Raw genomic sequence first — 20932 nt, 5'->3', positions numbered from 1 at the left:
AATACTGGGCCCTACTTCTCTGGCTTCTCCTGGGCTGGATTACAAAACTTTCAGCCAATAAATCTTTGTCTGTATCCATTAGGAATGTATACCTAAACTAACTGCTTACATGCCAAAATGTTTCGTTGGCAAAAATACAGGTTTAACCCCTTAAGGACGCAGGACGTACTCAAACGTCCCCTTTTCCGAGTCCTTAAGGACTCAGGACGTTTGAGTACGTCCTGTCAAATCCCGGCCCCCCGCCGCTAGCCGGAGGGGAGCCGGTGCCCGATGCCTGCTGAAATCGTTCAGCAGGCATCGGGGCATATCGCCCAGGGGGTTCATTATGCCCCCATGTCGGCGATGGCCGCAGATCGCTGGACAATTCAGTCCAGCGATCTGCGGCAGATTCCGGGTCAATCGGGTCTCCAGTGACCCGGTGACCCGGAATTACAGGCTGTTCGGGGCCGTCTCCGACGGCCCCGAACAGCCAGAGCCTGCAGGGGTGAGGTGGCACTGGTGCCACCTCACGATCGCCCTGATTCGTCGGCCGGATTACCGGCCGACCAATCAGGGCGCCTGCTGCGGGTGTCACTCCCGCAACCCGCTCCGCCCCTCTTCCGGAGGACGTGAGCGGGTGCGGGACGTGCACCCCGGGTGCTGGGGACCCCGATCCCCGGCGTCAATGTTGGGATCGGGGCCCCAGGAGCGACGGCCGCGGCGGAGACGATGAGGGACTGACCTGTGCGGCTGGATCGTTGGAGGTGAGTGACAGCCTCCTGCTGTTGCTTAGCAACAGCTCCCAGCATGCAAAAAGGGCATGCTGGGAGCTGTAGTTATGCAACAGCAGGAGGCAGACCACCACAACTCCCAGCATGCCCTTATGGGCATGCTGGGACTTGTAGTTTTGCAACTACGGAAAAGTGTACCTTCAGCTGTTGTGTAACTACAACTCCCAGCTTGCACCAACAGCTAAAGTGCATGCTGGGAGTTGTAGTAGTGCATAACTACAACTCCCAGCATGCTCGTTGGCTGTCGGTGACTGCTGGGAGTTGTAGTTTTGCAACAGCTGAAGGCACACTGAGTTATGTAGCAAACCAGTGTGTCTCCAGCTGTTGCATAACTACAGTCCCCAGCATCCCCAGCCAAAGTAGTATGCCTCCAGCTGTTGCATAACTACAAGACCCAGCATGCCCTTCCGCTGTCCGTACATGCTGGGGGTTGTAGCTTTTGCAACAGCTGAAGGCACACTGGTTGCAAAACACTGAGTTTGTTACCAAACTCTGTTTCACAACCAGCGTGCCTCCAGCTGTTGCAAAACTACAACTCCCAGCATGCACTGATAGACCGTACATGCTGGGAGTTGTAGTTTTGCAACAGCTGGATGTTCCCCCCCCCCCCCCCCCCCCCCCAATGTGAACGTACAGGGTACACTCACATGGGCGGAGGATTACAGTAAGTATCCGGCTGCAAGTTTGAGCTGCGGCAAATTTTCTGTCGCAGCTCAAACTGCCAGCGAGAAACTACTGTGAACCCCCGCCCGTGCGACTGTACCCTAAACACTACACTAACACACAATAAAAAGTAAAAAACACTACATATACACATACCCCTACACAGCCCCCCTCCCCTCCCCAATAAAAATGAAAAACGTCTGGTACGCCACTGTTTCCAAAACGGAGCCTCCAGCTGTTGCAAAACAATTACTCCCAGTGTTGCCAGATAGCCACTGACTGTCCAGGCATGCTGGGAGTTTTACAACAGCTGGAGGCACCCTGTTTGGGAATCACTGGCGTAGAATACCCCTATATCCTCCCCTATGCAAGTCCCTAATTTAGGCCTCAAATGCGCATGGCACTCACTTTGGAGCCCTGTCGTATTTCAAGGCAACAGTTTAGGGTCACATATGGGGTATCGCCGTACTCGGGAGAAATTGTTACAAATTTTGGGGGGTATTTTCTGCTTTTACCCTTTTTAAAAATGTAAAATTTTTGGGAAAAGAGGCATTTTAGGTAAAAAAAGAAAATTTTTTTTACATATGCAAAAGTCGTGAAACACCTGTGGGGTATTAAGGTTCACTTAACCCCTTGTTACGTTCCCCGAGGGGTCTAGTTTCCAAAATGGTATGCCATGATTTTTTTTTTTGCTGTCCTGGCACCATAGGGGCTTCCTAAATGCGGCATGCCCCCAGAGCAAAATTTCCTTCAAAAAAGCCAAATGTGACTCCTTCTCTTCTGAGACCTGTAGTGCGCCAGCAGAGCACTTTTCACCCCCATATGGGGTGTTTTCTGAATCGGGAGAAATTGGGCTTCAAATTTTGGGGGGTATTTTCTGCTATTACCCTTTTTAAAAATGTAAAACTTTTGGGAAACCAAGCATTTTAGGGAATTTTTTTTTATTTTTTTACGTATGCAAAAGTTGTGAATCACCTGTGGGGTATTAAGGTTTACTTTACCCCTTGTTATGTTCCCCGAGGGGTCTAGTTTCCAAAATGGTATGCCATGTGTTTTTTTTTTTTTTTGCTGTTCTGGCACCATAGGGGCTTCCTAAATGTGACATGCCCCCCAAAAACCATTTGTCGCTCCTTCCCTTCTGAGCCCTCTACTGCGCCCGCCGAACAATTAACATAGACATATGAGGTATGTGCTTACTCAAGAGAAATTGGGTTTCAAATACAAGTAAAAATTTTCTCCTTTTTACCCCTTGTAAAAATTCAAAAATTGGGTCTACAAGAACATGCGAGTGTAAAAAATGAAGATTGTGAATTTTCTCCTTCACTTTGCTGCTATTCCTGTGAAACACCTAAAGGGTTAAAACGCTGACTGAATGTCGTTTTCAATACTTTGGGGGGTGCAGTTTTTATAATGGGGTCATTTATGGGGTATTTCTAAAAGGAAGGCCCTTCAAATCCACTTCAAACCTGAACTGGTCCCTGAAAAAAAGCGAGTTTCAAAATTTTGTGAAAAATTGGAAAATTGCTGCTGAACTTTGAAGCCCTCTGGTGTCTTCCAAAAGTAAAAACTCATCAATTTTATGATGCAAATATAAAGTAGACATATTGTATATGTGAATAAAAAAAAAATTATTTTGAATATCCATTTTCCTTACAAGCAGAGAGCTTCAAAGTTAGAAAAATGCTAAATTTTCAAATTTTTCATCAAATTTTGGGATTTTTCACCAAGAAAGGATGCAAGTTACCACAAAATTTTACCACTAAGTTAAAGTAGAATATGTCACGAAAAAACAGTCTCGGAATCAGATTGATAACTAAAAGCATTCCAGAGTTATTAATGTTTAAAGTGACAGTGGTCAGAATTGCAAAAAATGGCTGAGTCCTTAAGGTGAAAAAGGGCTCAGTCCTTAAGGGGTTAAAAAAAATATAATTTTTTTTTTTTTTGCCCCTTTGGAGCTAAAAGCCAAAGCTTTGGCTTTCTTTTTTAAATTGAACGACTGACCACTTGCAATTCACATGCTAATAACTTTAATCTTTCTGTTTCCATAGTTACATATTTGCTGTCTAACTGCCTCCAATATGTCTGGTCGTGGCAAGAAGGTCCAGAAACCAGCAGCTGGTAAGGCCTCCAGATCGTCCAAGGCAGGGCTCCAGTTCCCAGTAGGCCGTATCCACAGGTTCCTGAGGAAGGGAAACTACGCTGAGAGGATTGGATCTGGAGCCAGCATCTATCTAGCTGCCACCCTGGAATACCTGTGTGCTGAGGTCCTGGAGCTGGCGGGAAACGCAGCCAGAGACAACAAGAAATCCAGGATCCTGCCCAGACACATCCAACTGGCTGTCAGGAATGATGAGGAACTGGCCAAGCTGTTTGATGGGGTCACCATTGCCGAGGGAGGTGTCCTGCCAAATATCCAAGCAATCCTACTGCCAAAGAAGACTGGAAAAGGAGCGTCCTCACAAGAACCCAAAGCTGCAGAGTCTCAGGATTTCTAAAGTTTATGTAATATTTTGTATGATATAAAAATCTTTGTATGTTATAACAATAAGCTAAAGCTTATTGGAAAGTTTTTAAATCGTATTTAAATTATCATTAAATTAACCTTTTTCTAAATTTGTTTAATGGTGACAAAAGTATACTACACCAAACAGACAAATTATACAGTGTTACTTTGGGGAGAGTAGAGGGTCCCTGGGTAAGTATAGGATTCCCCTGTGTAAAGTACTGATCAGGCTCTAGCTAGGGCTACAATGCAACAATGTCGACCACTGAGCCACTTTGTAGCCTTCCTCCTGAGCAACTGATTACCAAATAATTGTCAGTCTTAGGAGTCCCTCTTGGGATCCCAGTGCTTACTAAAGAATAAAGGGAAGATTTATTAAAACCTGTACAGGGAAAGTTGCCCATAGCGACCAATCAGCTTGCTGCTTTCATTATTGAAAAGGCCTCTGAAAGCATTTCACATTGGCAGCACAACATCTTGGGCCGGCCCTGTGAGGATGGTTTTCTTTAAGAAGGGAAGTCGTGGCTGAGGTTCTCAGTGTGTGAACTTGTATTGGAGTCATTAATGGGGTATTCCTGTTAACTTTCTTTCTTCAAATCAACTGGTGTCAAAGTTAAACAGATCTGTAGATTACTTCTATTTAAAAAAAAATATTAATCCTTCAGTCAGGGGCAGACTAACTCAGGGCCCCTAGATTTAAAAAAAGTCGCTCTGCCGCTGGTCACCTATCTATCCCTATCTACCCCCCCCCCCAGTCCCACACACAATGAACTTATATGTAAGACATAATCTAACATAGGTAAAAACTTCTTGACAAACACTGATATACAAGGAGGAAATATATATCACCACACTAACTGCATAATGCCTCCATACTGTAGTGAATAAAACCACTGTACAGGATCTGTATAGTATATAAGTGATTTGTTAGGACTAGAGATGAGTGAAGTTAGTGATTCGATTCGTCACAAACTTCTCGGCTTGGCAGTTGCTGACTTTAGCCTGCATAAATTAGTTCAGCTTTCAAGTGGGTTGTCTCCTAGGACTGTAGCCCCCTTTTTCCGGAGCACCTGAAAGCTGAACTAATTTATGCAGCCTAAAGTCAGCAACTGCCGAGCCGAGAAGTTCATGATAAATAGAATCATTAACTTCGCTCATCTCCTCTAATAAAGACCATATGCTGGTAGATACTAACTGTACACAGGATGTGTATACCATATAGAAAACGGAAAATGTCCAGCACCAGGAAGGCAGGTAAAAACTTGTTTATTGAGGTACAAAAGTAACAAACAGCATAACGAGGAGCGTAGAGCCCTTAGTCATGGCATAAAAACTTTACATCACTGTGTCCTTTTATAATAAAACACATTAGAATCACATGATCTGAGCAGCAAAGTGGTGGATCATCTAAAAAATCCGGCATGGAATTGATCACAAAATACTATGACTGTTATACATAGATAGACATGGTGTTCAATACACAAGTATACAAGAAAGCCACAAAATTCAATTGCACTAATACTTTTAGTTTCACAAGCAAAATTGTAGTCTGGCTAAATAGACCATATTAACTAGTTACTTCCATTATTAAAACGTTAGTATAAGGTCTTGTCTCAAATTTAACCCATGAGGCTCTCTCGTGCCTAACATGAATATCCAGAACGATTCCCTGTTGAGAACCATCCTCTTTAGATCTCCACCCCGTCTCGAAGTTCATGATAAATAGAATCATTAACTTCGCTCATCTCCTCTAATAAAGACCATATGCTGGTAGATACTAACTGTACACAGGATGTGTATAGCATAAGTGACTAGTTAAATCTAGGGACTCACAATTACATCTTTTCTGATCAGTGGCATCCTCTCCACCTTCCAGATCAGACTGCAATGTTGATCTCAACATCTGCAAGACAAACATGTTAGCCTCTGCATTATCCAGTGCCCTCCCCTTCTCTACACAAGCTTCTCATATATATATATATATATATATATATATATATATATATATATAGGCCCATAAACTGTAATGCCCTCCTTGGTGTCCTGCACAGTAAGTGTAGGTAGATCAGGAAGCCAGATATGTTGGTACATGACTGGCTAGGTAGTTAGGCAGCCAGGTAGGTAGATACCGGGTATAAAACTAAGTAGCCAGCATCCCCCTCCACCCAGTGGTGGATCCAGAGTCTAGTCTCAGAAGGAGCACTAACAGAGTATATTGTTTAACAGGCAGAAAAATAAGGTGTTTTCTTATGGAAGTTACAAGTAGGTAGTGGCCCCTAGTAGGTTATGTCCCCTGTAGGTAACCCCCCCCCCCAGATAGCTGCCCCTGTATGAAAACCCTCCCATCTAGGTAGCCCTCGTAGTTTGTCCCCATAGTAGCTAGGCAGGAACATAGTGGATATCCCCTCCCACTGGCTAGGTCGTAGCAGTTACCCCACAATAGGTATAGTTGGCAGCAGTTACCTCATATTTGGTATAGGCAGCTTCGTTCCCCCCACAGTAGGTACAGGCAGCAGTAGCAGTTTTCTCAGTACAGTGGGGTGAAAAAATATTTAGTCAGCCACCAATTGTGCAAGTTCTCCCACTAAAGATGAGAGGCCTGTAATTTTCATCATAGGTATACCTAAACTATGAGGCATGAGAAAAAAAATTCCATGAAATCAGTCATTTTTAAAGAATTTATTTGCAAATTATGGTGAAAATATTTTGTCTCCTACAAGCAAGATTTCAGGCTCTAACAGACCTCTTTAAGAGTCTCCTGTCATCCACTCATTACCTGTATTAATGGCCCCTCTTTGAACTTTTTATCAGTATAAAAGACCTGTCCAAAACCTCCAGTCACACGTCAAACTCCACTATGGCTAAAGAGCTGTTGGACACCAGAAACAAAATTGTAGACCTGCACCTGGCTAGGAAGACTGAATCTGCAATAGGCAAGCAGCTTGGTGTGAAGAAATCACCTGTGGTAGCAATAAAAAAAATGGAAGGCATACAAGACCACTGATCTCCCTCGATCTGGGGTGCCATGCAAGATCTTACCCCGTGGTGTCAAAATGATCACAAGAACAGTGAGCAAAAATCCCAGAACCACACGGGGGGGGACCTAGTGAATGACCTGCAGAGAGCTGGGACCAAAGTAACAAAGGCTACCATCACTACACACTACGCTGCCATGGACTCAATTCATACAGTGCCAGACATGTCCCCAAGCTTAAGTCAGTACATGTCCGGGCCCGTCTGAAGTTTGCTAGAGAGCATTTGGATGATCCAGAAGAGTATTGGGAGAATGTCATGGTCAGATGAAACCAAAATAGAACTTTCTGGTAAAAACTCAACTTGTGTTTGGAGGAGAAAAAAAATGCTGAGTTGCATCCAAAGAACACCATACCTACTGTGAAGCATAGGGGTGGAAACATCATGCTTTGGGGCTATTTTTCTGCTAAGGAACCAGGATGACTGATCCTTGTAAATGAATGTGGACATGTATTGTGAGATTTTGAGTGAAAATCTCCTTCAATCAGCAAGGGCATTAAAGATGAAATGTGGCTTGATCTTTCAGCATGACAATGATCCCAAACACACCACCCGGGCAACGAAGGATTGGTTTCGTTAGAAGCATTTCAAGGTCCTGGAGTGGCCTAGCCAGTCTCCAGATCTCAACCCCATAGAAAACCTTTGGAGGGAGTTGAAAGTCTGTGTTGCCTGCGACAGCCCCAAAACATCACTGCTCTAGAGGAGATCTGCACGGAGGAATGGGCCAAAATACCTACAACAGTGTGTGAAAACCTTGTGAAGACTTACAGAAAACGTTTGACCTCTGTCATTGCCAACAAAGGGTATATAACAAAGTATTGAGATGAACTTTTGTTAATGACCAAATATTTATTTTCCGTCATAATTTGCAAATAAATAATTTCAAAATCAGACAATGTGATTTTATGGATTTTTTTTCCTCATTATGTCTCTCATAGTTGAGGTATACCTATAATGAAAATTACAGGCCTCTCCTCTTTTTAAATGGGAGAACTTGCACAATTGGTGGCTGACTAAATACTTTTTGCCCCATTGTAGGTACAGGCAACAGAAGAGTTCTCCCACAGTGGGTACAGGCAGCAGTGTTCCTACCCAGCCTCCCCACCACCACCTGATTGTTCTGCGCAGTGATCTCCTCTGGAGAGCCACTGGGGCCCTCGTCTTCCATCCTTCCCAGTGCATGCGCCAAGGAGTGATGTCATCAGTGCCAGCACTGCGTGGGGGCGGAGGTCACGTCTCCTCTCTGTGTAGGCCGCAGATGCAGGTCACACAGAGACGAGGCTTTCTTCTGTATGTGCGTGTACCGCACATACAGCAGAAAGCAGCACCGTCTACCTGGGGATCCCGGACAAATGTCCTGGATCCTCCGTAGCGAGGGCGGGCCCTTTACCCGGCCAGGCCCTCAGACAGTCAGTCCGCCCCTGCCTTCAGTACTTATGAGCGTCTGTATGCGCCCGAGGAAGCTGTGGTGTTTTCAGTCTGACCAGTACTCTGTGCTGACACCTCGGTCAGTGTCAGGAACAGAAGTTTTCTATGGTTATTTGCTCATTCTCTGGACACTTCCTGACACAAACAGATGTGTGGTTCTTTTAAGTCTGTTGACACAACTTCCTCTGTAGTATACAACCGCTAAGTACTGAAAGGCTTAAGATTTTTAAATAGAAGTAACTTATAGAATCTGGCACCAGTTGATTTGAAGAAATTGTTTTTTTACCCGAGTACCCCTTTAAACTTATTAATTTGAATTATTTAGCTGCCTCCTGGATACACTGTAGTATAAGTGCAAGGGTTAAGTATTTGTGGTGGTCCAGTACAGAATCTGTTGTTTTGTACACCTGCACGTCCTGTGTGGTGGCTTCTATTCCAGTGCTCCCCTTGTTCCACATCCCTCCTAAAGACTATAAAATCTCAGGTTATATGGTGGTTAATCTTTCGAGGCCTTTGTCACTTTAACCCCTTAAGGACCGGGGTTTTTTCCGTTTTTGCATTTTCGTTTTTTGCTCCTTGCCTTTAAAAAATCATAACTCTTTCAATTTTGCACCTAAAAATCCATATGATGGCTTATTTTTTGCGCCACCAATTCTACTTTGTAATGACGTCAGTCATTTTGCCCCAAAATCTACAATGAAACAGGAAAAAAAATCATTGTGCGACAAAATTGAAAAAAAAAACGCAGTTTTGTAACTTTTGGGGGCTTCCATTTCTACGTAGTACATTTTTCGGTAAAAATGACACCTGATATTTATTCTGTAGGTCCATACAATTAAAATGATACCCTACTTATATAGGTTTGATTTTGTCGGACTTCTGGAAAAAATCATAACTACATGCAGGAAAATTAATACGTTTAAAATTGTCATCTTCTGACCCCTATAACTTTTTTATTTTTCCGTGTATGGGGCTATATTAGGGCTAATTTTTTGCGCCGTGATCTGAAGTTTTTAACGGTACCATTTTTGCATTGATAGGACTTATTTATTCATTTTTAAATGATATAAAAAGTGACCAAAAATGCACTATTTTGGACTTTGGAATTTTTTTGCGCGCACGCTATTGACCGAGCGGTTTAATTATTGATATATTTTTATAATTCGGACATTTCCGCACGCGTTGATACCATATATGTTTATTTTTATTTTTATTTACACTGTGTTTTTTTTTTATTGGAAAAGGGGGGTGATTCAAACTTTTAATAGGGGAGGAGTTAAATGATCTTTATTCACTTTTTTTTCCACTTTTTTTTTGCAGTGTTATAGGTCCTATAGGGACCTATAACACTGCACACACTGATCTCCTATGCTGATCACTGGTTTCTCATAAGAAACCAGTGATCAACGATTCTGCAGCATGACTGCTCATGCCTGGATCTCAGGCACTGAGCAGTCATTCGGTGATCGGACAGCGAGGAAGCAGGAAGGGGCCCTCCCGCTGTCCTGTCAGCTGTTCGGGATGCCGCGATTAGCCGCGGCTATCCCGAACAGCCCGACTGAGCTAGCCAGGAACTTTCACTTTCACTTTTAGCCGGCGATCGGCGCTGCGCGCTATTAGAGGCAGGTCCCGGCATCACTATGACGCCGGGCCCGCCGTGATATGACGCGGGGTTACACAGTTCTATCAGAAGAGCAGGACCAAGGACGTACCGGTACGTCCTTGGTCCTTAAGGGGTTAAATAATGTTCTTAGTAACCCTGTCGTCAAGGGGAGTATGCAAGGTGAACAGGTGGATTATCAGTGACCAATGGGATCTCACTAAACTCTAAAGCTCTAACTCTTAGTGCTGCAGCTTAGGTACAGTGAAGACAAGTCTGAGGAGTCTGTGGAGTGTTCCTGAAGGAGGCCTGAGGCCTAGTCCAGTCACCACGCTTCTATGTAAATGTTAACCCCCTAAACCGTGGATGAAAGTCAAAGTCAACAGTAGGATCTAAACATAGTTGGGATCAGTGGCGTAATAAGGGGGAGGGGGGGCGGCCCGCCCCGGGTGCCGCTCACAAGGGGGGTGCCAGGGTCAGACTGACCCGCCGCCGCCGCCACCACCACTACTGAGGATCCCGGACACTTGTCCCAGATCCCCAGCAGACAGCGGTGCCTTCTCCAGTATGCACGATACACGTACATACAGGAGAAGGCGTCCCCTCTGTGTGAGCCGCATCTGCAGCTACACAGAGGAGACGTGACCTCTGCCCCCACGCAGCACGCAGTACAGGCGGTGGTGACGTCACTCATCGGCACCTGTACTGTGGAGGGGAGAAGACGCGGGCCCTGCAGCTGAGGAGATCGCTGCGTGGTACATCAGGTGAGCATCCTTTTTTTATTTTTTTATCTCAACTCTACATATACCTATGGGGAAGGGGAGGGGGGGTTACTCTACATATACCTATGGGGAAGGGGGGGGTTACTCTACATATACCTATGGGGAAGGGGGGGTTACTCTACATATACCTATGGGGAAGGGGAGGGGTTACTCTACATATACCTATGGGGAAGAGGGGGGATGTAGCTGCATATACATGTGGGAAAGGGGGGGTGTAACTGCATATACCTATGGGAAAGGGGGGGGGGTGTAACTGCATATACCTATGGGAAAGGGGGGGGGTGTAACTGCATATACCTATGGGAAAGGAGGGGTGTAACTGCATATACCTATGAGAAAGGGGGGGTGTAACTGCATATACCTATGGGAAAGGGGGGTGCAACTGCATATACCTATGGGAAAGGGGGGGGGTGCAACTGCATATACCTATGGGAAAGGGGGGGTGTAACTGCATATACCTATGGGAAAGGGGGGGGTGTAACTGCATATACTTATGGGAAAGAGGGGGGATGTAACTGCATATACCTATGGGAAAGGGGGGTGTAACTGCATATACCTATGGGGAGGGGGGTGTAACTGCATATACCTATGGAAAAGGGGGGGTGTAACTGCATCTGCATAAACCTATGGGAAAGGGGGGTGCAACTGCATACAGTATACCTATGGGAAAGGGGGGGTGCAACTGCATATACCTATGGGAAAGAGGGGAGGTGTAACTGCATATACCTAAGGGAAAGAGGGGGGGGTGTAACTGCATATACCTATGGGAAAGAGGGGGGGGGTGTAACTGCATATACCTATGGGAAAGAGGGGGGGTGTAACTGCATATACCTATGGGAAAGGGGGGGGTGTAACTGCATATACCTATGGGAAAGGGGGGGGTGTAACTGCATATACCTATGGGAAAGAGGGGGTGTAACTGCATATACCTATGGGAAAGGGGGGGTGTAACTGCATATACCTATCGGAAAGGGGGGGTGTACCTGCATATACCTATGGGAAAGGGGGGGTGTAACTGCATATACCTATGGGAAAGGGGGGGGTGCAACTGCATATACCTATGGGAAAGGGGAGGGGTGCGACTGCATATACCTATGGGAAAGGGGGGGGTGCAACTGCATATACCTATGGTAAAGGGGGGTGCAACTGCATATACCTATGGGAAAGGGGGGGTGCAACTGCATATACCTATGGTAAAGGGGGGGTGCAACTGCATATACCTATGGGAAAGGGGGGGTGTAACTGCATATACCTATGGGAAAGGGGGGGTGTAACTGCATATACTTATGGGAAAGAGGGGGGATGTAACTGCATATACCTATGGGAAAGGGGGGTGTAACTGCATATACCTATGGGGAGGGGGGTGTAACTGCATATACCTATGGAAAAGGGGGGGGTGTAACTGCATCTGCATAAACCTATGGGAAAGGGGGGTGCAACTGCATACAGTATACCTATGGGAAAGGGGGGGTGCAACTGCATATACCTATGGGAAAGAGGGGAGGTGTAACTGCATATACCTAAGGGAAAGAGGGGGGGGTGTAACTGCATATACCTATGGGAAAGAGGGGGGGGGGGTGTAACTGCATATACCTATGGGAAAGAGGGGGGGTGTAACTGCATATACCTATGGGAAAGGGGGGGGTGTAACTGCATATACCTATGGGAAAGGGGGGGGGTGTAACTGCATATACCTATGGGAAAGAGGGGGTGTAACTGCATATACCTATGGGAAAGGGGGGTGTAACTGCATATACCTATCGGAAAGGGGGGGTGTACCTGCATATACCTATGGGAAAGGGGGGGTGTAACTGCATATACCTATGGGAAAGGGGGGGGTGCAACTGCATATACCTATGGGAAAGGGGGGGTGCAACTGCATATACCTATGGGAAAGGGGGGGTGCAACTGCATATACCTATGGGAAAGGGGGGGTGCAACTGCATATACCTATGGGAAAGGGGGGGGTGTAACTGCATATACCTATGGGAAATGGGGGGGTGTAACTGCATATACCTATGGGAAAGAGGGGGGATGTAACTGCATATACCTATGGGAAAGGGGGGTGTAACTGCATATACCTATGGGAAGGGGGGTGTAACTGCATATACCTATGGAAAAGGGGGGGTGTAACTGCATCTGCATAAACCTATGGGAAAGGGGGGGTGCAACTGCATACAGTATACCTATGGGAAAGAGGGGGTGCAACTGCATATACCTATGGGAAAGGGGGGGATGTAACTGCATATACCTATGGGAAAGGGGGGTGTAACTGCATATACCTATGGAAAGAGGGGGATGTAACTGCATATACCTATGGGAAAGGGGGGTGTAACTGCATATACCTATGGAAAGGGGGGGGGGTGTAACTGCATATACCTATGGAAAAGGGGGGGTGTAACTGCATCTGCAGAAACCTATGGGAAAAGGGGGGATGTAACTGCATATACCTATGGGAAAGAGGGGGGGGTGTAACTGCATATACCTAAGGGAAAGAGGGGGGGTGTAACTGCATATACCTATGGGAAAGAGGGGGGTGTAACTGCATATACCTATGGGAAAGAGGGGGGTGTAGCTCTGCTTATACCTATGGGAAAGAGGGGGGTGTACCTGCTTATACCTATGGGAAAGAGGGGAGGGGAAGGTAACTCTGCCTATACCAATGGGGAAGAGGGGGGGGGAATCTGCCTATACCAATGGGAAAAAAGGGGTTTAACTCTACCTATACCTATGGGAAACGGGGGAGGGAGGTTTTAACTCTGCCTATACCTAGGGGGAAAGGGGGTGGGGGGGACTCTGCTGCCTATACCTAAGGAGAAAGGGGGGTTAACTCTGTTCCTATACCTATTGGGAAGGGGGTTTAACTCTGCTGCCTATACCTACAGAGAAGGGGGGCTACCTAACCTTATACCTGGATGCCTAACTACTTACCTACATACCCAGCTACCTAACTATGAACATACCTGGCCTTCATACATGGCTGCCTAACTACCTAGCTAGCCCCCTACCTACCTAACTTGTCACCTACCTACATATCTGGCTTCCTGATCTACCTACCTAGTTACCTATTTACCTGACTACCTACCTACCTGCCTGTTTACTGTGCAGGACACCAAAGAGGGCATTATTACAGTTTGTGGGCCTATAGATGGGAAGATTGTGTAGAGGAGGGGAGGGCACTGAAAAAATTCAGAGTCTGAGATGTTTTTCCTGCAGATGTTAAGAGATCCACATTGCGGTCTTATCCGGACGGAAAAGAAAAGGAAAGAGGGCCCAGCTGATCAGAAAATACGTAATTGTGAGTTCCAAAATGTAACTGCAATCACTTATATGGTATATACATCCTGTGTACAGCTGATATCTACCGCCATATGGTCCTGTATATAATAACTTATACAGATCCTGTATAGTATAGTGGTCTGTGTATAGTGGTTTTATTCAGTACAGTATGGCGGTATTATCCAGTTATTGTGTGGTGGTATATATTTACTCCTTGTATACCAGTATTATTAGTCATGGAAATTTACTTATGTTGAAGTGTTTCTTATATATATAAATTTTAGTTTATTGTGTGTGGGATTTAGGTGGAATAGGGGCGTGGCAGAAGATTGACGAGCTGCAGAGTCTAGTAGGGGCCCTTGCCTTTTTTTTGGTCCGTGGGCCCCGAGTGTTGTCAATCCGCTCCTGGGAGGGGGTGTAATTAAAGGGGGGGAGAGGAGGGGGGTAAAAAAAAGGGGGGGGAGGGGGGTATAATTAAGGGGGGTGCCAAACAATGGGTCCGCCCCGGGTGCCAAATGCTCTAGGTACGCCCCTGGTTGGGATTCCTCTAAAGTACAGTCCAAGTAGTCAAGTCAAGTCTGTCAAATACTAAATTCAAACATCAATCTATATAACTGCAACTACAGGTCCCAGCAAGCCTATAAGCTTCCCAAAGTTCACCCTGCCTCTCCTTAGTGCCTATCTGAGCTGTATGGACTTTAACACCTTGTCTACCTCAGTAAAGCATACCAGTTAACTGTAACCTTAAGTCAGAGTGATTATTTGCCCCGTACCTGGCACAGGTAAAGCTGGTCTACCTCAGGTGGTGTACAGGTCAACCACACCCACGCATCACGATGACAAAGGGTTAATAATATCTGCCCTTCCATACCCGTCACCACAACTTTTGGTGTCACAAACAGGATAAGGGTGTGTGCCTTATACAAAAGTACCCTCCCAGTCTGAACTGTGTCCAGTACTGCAGAAAAACTGCACATCCATGTGACAGAAATTGCGCCAAAATCTGTATGGGACTGTCTGTCTAAAAGTTATATGCTAAAGGAGATTGTGAAATAGAGGGGGGGTGAAGATTTATTTGTCTGCCACTGTGAAAGTACCAAGTTTGTGGGTATTACCCTTCATTGTATGCACAATTAGTCTGCGGGACTCGAGCTGCACAATCAGTACCGTGTTGCCTTACCCTGAAGGGATAACTGAGACCAGCGTACACGAGTGGCCACAGCTCTGCTCACATCAGTCCCCAGCGGTGATGTCTTTTCAGCACAGCAAGGAGGAACTAAAAGGATCGCCCTATGTTACACAGGGGAAGATTTTTTCTGCCTGGACCAGAACAGGAAGTTCCCTGGGTGCAGCCATCTTAAAGAGTTGCCGTTTGTCGCATCTATCACCGGCGCTGCAGCGTAACTGCGCCACTCCGAAAGTTTCCCAAGTCTTCGGTACAGTGTCCCACGAAGTTACCGGCCATCCTGGTCTACTGCTATACACAGTGTGCTGTCCGCAAATATCTTAAACGAGTGTTTTGTCACTGGGTACCTGCAACATAGTGCTTGCTGTTATCCTCCCACAGTCCAGGTGCAAACTCCAAGCTGCTGCAGCACCTCTTCAACTTTCTTAAGGGCAATCCACATCATCTTTCTTAAAGCGACAGCCCACCCTTTTGACTACAAGATGTCTGAACCAAGCACCACAGATCAACCATGCACCAGCGCCCCTCCATCTCCTGTGGCGAGCACACCACCTGGTCAAGCGGCTAGTGTCCTGCCTCCTTCCAGCATCAACAACCCTGGTGTTCCAGCGAATGCACCGATACTCATGGGGAATCCTGTCCTTCCTAACTACAATGGAGACCCCTGAGGGATTGCAAAGAGAGGATCCAGAGCCTTTTTGTATTTTACTCTTTTCCTCCTAACCAACAGGTGCAACTACTAACAGGACAACTTCAGAGACCGGCATTAGAGGAAGTCCGCACATGGCCAGTATCCGAGAAGGCAACGGTGGAGTAGATTTTAGAAGGACTGTACCAGGTATTTGAGTCACATTCTCCATCAGAGATACATCTCCGGCAGTATGAAAGGTGACAAAAGCCAGGTGAGACTCTGAGAGTGTATGCTGTAGCCCTGCAGAATGCCCTAGACTAGAGACTGTCCAGAGTTTAGATAGTATAACTCCTGAGCAGGGCAACAAAGTTTTAAATGGACACTCTCATTAAAACTAATTTTTGCTATTGAACTTCTTATTGTTACGCCTAGCGCTCCGGGTCCCCGCTCCTCCCCGGAGCGCTTACGGCGTCTCTCTCTCCGCAGCGCCCCGGTCGGTCCCGCTGACCGGGAGCGCTGCACTGTCATGGCCGTCGGGGATGCGATTCGCACAGCGGGACGCGCCCGCTCGCGAATCGCATCCCAGGTCACTTACCCGTCCCGGTCCCCTGCTGTCATGTGCTGGCGCGCGCGGCTCCGCTCTCTAGGGCGCGCGCGCCAGCTCCCTGAGACTTAAAGGGCCAGTGCACCAATGATTGGTGCCTGGCCCAATTAGCTTAATTGGCTTCCACCTGCTCCCAGACTATATCTCATCACTGCCCCTGCACTCCCCTGCCGGATCTTGTTGCCTTAGAGCCTAGTGAAAGCGTTACTGTGTTTGTCCATACTGTGTACTTGACCTCCTGCTATTGCCTTATTGACTACGATTCTTGCTGCCTGCCCCGACCTTCTGCTACGTCCGACCTTGCTTCTGTCTACTCCCTTGTACCGCGCCTATCTTCAGCAGTCAGAGAGGTTGAGCCGTTGCTAGTGGATACGACCTGGTCACTACCGCCGCAGCAAGACCATCCCGCTTTGCGGCGGGCTCTGGTGAACACCAGTAGTGACTTAGAACCGGTCCACTAGCACGGTCCACGCCAATCCCTCTCTGGCACAGAGGATCCACCTCCTGCCAGCCGGCATCGTGACACTTATGGTAAATGAAAAATATTTCTAATATACTTTGTTTAAAAAAAATGGAGTTTTCTATGTTTTATTTGTGCTTAAAGGGGTACTCCGGGGCTTACACATCTTATCCCCTATCCAAAGGATAGGGTATAAGATGCCTGATCGTGGGAGTTCCACAGCTGGGGACGCCCGTGATCATGCATGCGGCACCCTGTTTGTAATCAGTCCCCGGAGCGTGTTCGCTCCAGGACTGATTATGGTCGACCGTAGGGCCGGTGGCGTGTGACATCACGCTCCGCCCCTCAATGCAAGCCTACGGGAGGGGGCGTGATGGCTGTCACGCCCCCTCCCGTCGGCTTGCATTGAGGGGCGGAGCGTGACATCCATTAAAGGGTCACTTTCATTAAAACTAATTTTTGCTATTGCACTCCTTATGGTAAATGAAAAATATTTCTAGCATACTTTGTTTAAAAAAAATGAATTTTTCTATGTTTTATTTGTGCTTAAAAAAGCTCAAGAGCACATTTTCCCCCAACTTATACACAGACTTTGGACCAAAGTCCAAACACAGGAAGTGCCGCCTGGAGTGCTGAGGGGGGGGGGATGTCCAATCAACAGCATATGGCAGTTATGTGTGAGAGGAGCTATGATTGGATGAGGCTGGACACCCCCCCCCCCTCCCTCAGCACTCCAGGCAGCACTTCCTGTGTTTGGACTTTGGTCCAAAGTCTGTGTATGAGTTGGGGGAAAATGTGCTCTTGAGCTTTTTTAAGCACAAATAAAACATAGAAAAATTCATTATTTTTAAACAAAGTATATTAGAAATATTTTTCATTTACCATAGGGAGTGCAATAGCAAAAATTAGTTTTAATTAGAGTGACCCTTTAATGGACAGATTAATTGATGGGGCTCATAATAGGTGGGACAAGGCCCAACTGAGAATGTTAGCAGTCCAAAACCCTAACATGTCATTTCCTGCCTATATGAGACTGGCTATACAAGTATTCGAGTCCAGGACTGAATTAGAGGAAGTATGTGATCCCCTTTGCCCCGTTCAGGAACCCCTAGGGGTGATAGCCAGGCCCATACCATCACCATCACCATCCCCTGTCCCTGCCACGGTGCAACCTACGCTGCCAATCACCACAATCCCAGATTTACAGAGTGTTAGGCAGGACATTGAGCAACTGATTAAAGCTGTGAAGGAGCTTGCCACCTGGCCCTCCTCCACTTTCACGTGAACCGTCCTTATCTAGGAAACCTCCCCCTGCAGAGTACGAGTCCAAGACATCAGGTCGGTGACCTGCAACCCAACACTGAGACTGTCATATGGTGCCATGCACGTCCCGGAGAATCGAATTTATCAGGCCCATGCAGATGGAAGACAATTCCTTGGTCCAGGCTGCGAGAAGCCTCGCCACCGTCTCAAACGGAAGAGTACCAGTGCAGTTAGTGAATGTGTCTGATTCCGCTACTGTCTCAACCAAGTGGCCCAGTTGTACCTCCTCGAATCAAGAGATATCATGACTGAACATCTGGTGGCCTGACAGCGAGTGGCTCAAGTCGCCGGTGGATCAAGTACTGCTCCCCTGGAACCCTGGGGGACGCAGCTCCAGGTAGAGGACGCCACTACCCCTCGGGACCAGGTTAATGGAGTCGTGAATGTAACAAAGAGGTACCATGAAGCCTTCAGTTAGCACCAAACGGGCTTTGGGAAAACATTGATGATCCAACATCATATCCTCACAGGCGAAAGCCCGCCTATCAAAGAGAGACACAATCTGGTCGGGCCACACATGTATTAAACTGCCAAGAAAATGCTGGCTGACATGAAGGAAGCGGACGTGATTCAAGAAAGTCAGAGTCCCTGGACGGCGCCACTCATCCTAGTCAAAAAGAAGCATGGAACTGTCCGTTTCTGAGTCCACTACAGGAAACTGAACAATATCACACATAAGGATGCTTATCCTTTACCACGAATTGAGGAGTCACGTACTGCCCTTAGGTCTGCTGCTTACTTCTCCACCCTGTACTTAACCAGCGGGTACTGGCAAGTGCCCATGACCCCATAGGATCAGGAGAAGAATGCTTTCGTGACACCCATGGGTTTGTTTGAGTTTAAAAGTATGCCGTTTGGGATGTACAATGCCCCTGCTACATTTCAGAAACTGATGGAAAGGTGCCAGGGACATCTGAACTTCCAAAGTGTCTTGCAATATCTGGATGATGTAATCGTGTATTCCAAGTCTTACCAGGAACACCTCAGTCATCTGTCAGACTTCTTTCAAGTCCTGATCAAGCACGGGCTGAAGATCAAGCCGTCAAAGTATCACTTGCTCAAACCCTAAGTTCATTATCTGGGCCATGTTGTAAGTGCAGAGGGAGTACAGCTGAATCCTGAAAAGGTGAATGCTGTCAAGAACTGGCCTACACCTCGCACGGTGAAAGATGTCAGGAGCTTCCTGGGATTCGCCGGCTACTACCGCCGTTTTATCCCACACTTCGCCCAAATTGCAGAACCCCTTTGAGCTCTCCTGTGGGGAACGGCAAAGGAGAATTATAATGGAAGACTCCCTATTGATTGGGCCGAAGAGCAGGAGACAGCGTTTCAAGCTCTCAAGTGTCTTTTGATCCAGCCACCCATCTTGGCATATCTGAAATACAGTCAACCATTCCAGCTATATACTGATGCCAGTTTTGAAGGTCTTGGAGCTGTCCTGTCCCAAGATGGTCAAGAATGAGTGATTACATACGCCAGTCGGAATCTGCGAGGAGCAAAGAAGGATGATGCCAGTTACAGCTCTTTCAAGTTGGAACTTCTGGCCCTGGTATTGGTTGTGACCAAGAAATTCAAATATTATTTGATGGCCATGCCATTAACAGTCTATACCGATAACAACCTCTTGGCACACCTGAACACTGCTAAACTGGGTGCTCTTGAACAGCAATGGGCTTCAAGGTTAGCCAACTACATCTTCACTATCAAGTATAGAAGCGACAAGTCTAATGTCAATGCAGATGTGCTATCCTGGATATCCCCAGGCGAATAAGCCACCCCAAGAAGAGGAATGGGAGGACGTGGAGATGTCCCCATTTCTTCAGTGGTTCTTTCATCAAAATGTTGTCACTACCCTTGTGGAGGGTGAATCAAGGCCAGAGAAGGTGAAAGAGGATCTCTATACCTGGAAGACTCTGCAAGACAAAAGTCGAGTCATGGAAGACTTGATGGATTACCTCCTGGCAAAGAAGGTACCGACAAAACTGCGGCGGGCTCATTGTGAGTTAAAACGACTGTGGCGTCAAAGGAAACTATTGTTTGTGCACAAAGGTATGTTGTATCGCAATTCCTTGGATCCAGTCTCCGGTGAACAACTACATCAGATTCTGGTTTCTAGAAGAGATGCGGCTTTGGTCCTCAATGCCTACCATGACCAGTTGGGACACTTCAGAGTCCATAAGACCGAAGCCACAGTTCGGAGAAGATTCTACTGGATTGGGATGTGGATTGATATCGAAAAATGGTGTGGAGAATGTTCTGTCTGTAACATCACCAAAAATGTATGCAAGAGCTCCACTACATCCAGAGCGATAGACCTAACCAGTTGGTTGCGCTAGACCATGAGAAATTGTCTCCCACCTGATTCGGGTATACCTATGCTCTCACCATGGTGAACCACTTCTCTAAGTAGGTTATTGTCGTTCCAGTCAAAGATCTCACAGCCAAAATGGCTGCCCAGATTATTTTCTCCAAGTGGGTGCAGACCCTTGGATGTCCGGAGACTGTCTTGATCGATCGTGGACCGGCCTTCGAGGTCCAGCTTTTCCAAGAACTCTGTCAATTCCATGATTGTAAGAAACTCAGAACTACCACCTATCACCCTCAAGTAAACGGGTTATGTGAGCAGATAGATCCAGTATTCATCCATATGCTGCAAGCAGCCTCTGTGTT

At 46.6% G+C, this 20932-nt stretch overlaps 2 protein-coding genes across 2 annotated transcripts in view; both read left to right on the top strand.

The window, feature by feature from the left end:
* LOC130356953 (histone H2A, sperm-like) overlaps positions 1-20932 on the top strand; it is a 191400-nt gene that overhangs the window by 46646 nt on the left and 123822 nt on the right. The gene's annotated exons all lie outside the window — the stretch shown is intronic.
* LOC130356954 (histone H2A, sperm-like) lies at positions 3512-3928 on the top strand. Its single transcript, XM_056559163.1, has one exon. The coding sequence runs from the start codon at positions 3512-3514 to the stop codon at positions 3926-3928; it is 417 nt and encodes a 138-aa protein (XP_056415138.1).

Source organism: Hyla sarda, chromosome 2 (assembly GCF_029499605.1).
Source record: "Hyla sarda isolate aHylSar1 chromosome 2, aHylSar1.hap1, whole genome shotgun sequence".
Taxonomy (NCBI): Eukaryota; Metazoa; Chordata; class Amphibia; order Anura; family Hylidae; genus Hyla; species Hyla sarda.
The sequence above is the reverse complement of the archived record's forward strand: the minus strand, read 5'-3'. Positions and strand labels throughout refer to the sequence as shown.

Bases quoted from the DNA above. Each gene is read 5' to 3' on its own strand.
- LOC130356954 (XM_056559163.1), top strand. From the start codon at position 3,512: ATGTCTGGTCGTGGCAAGAAGGTCCAGAAACCAGCAGCTGGTAAGGCC.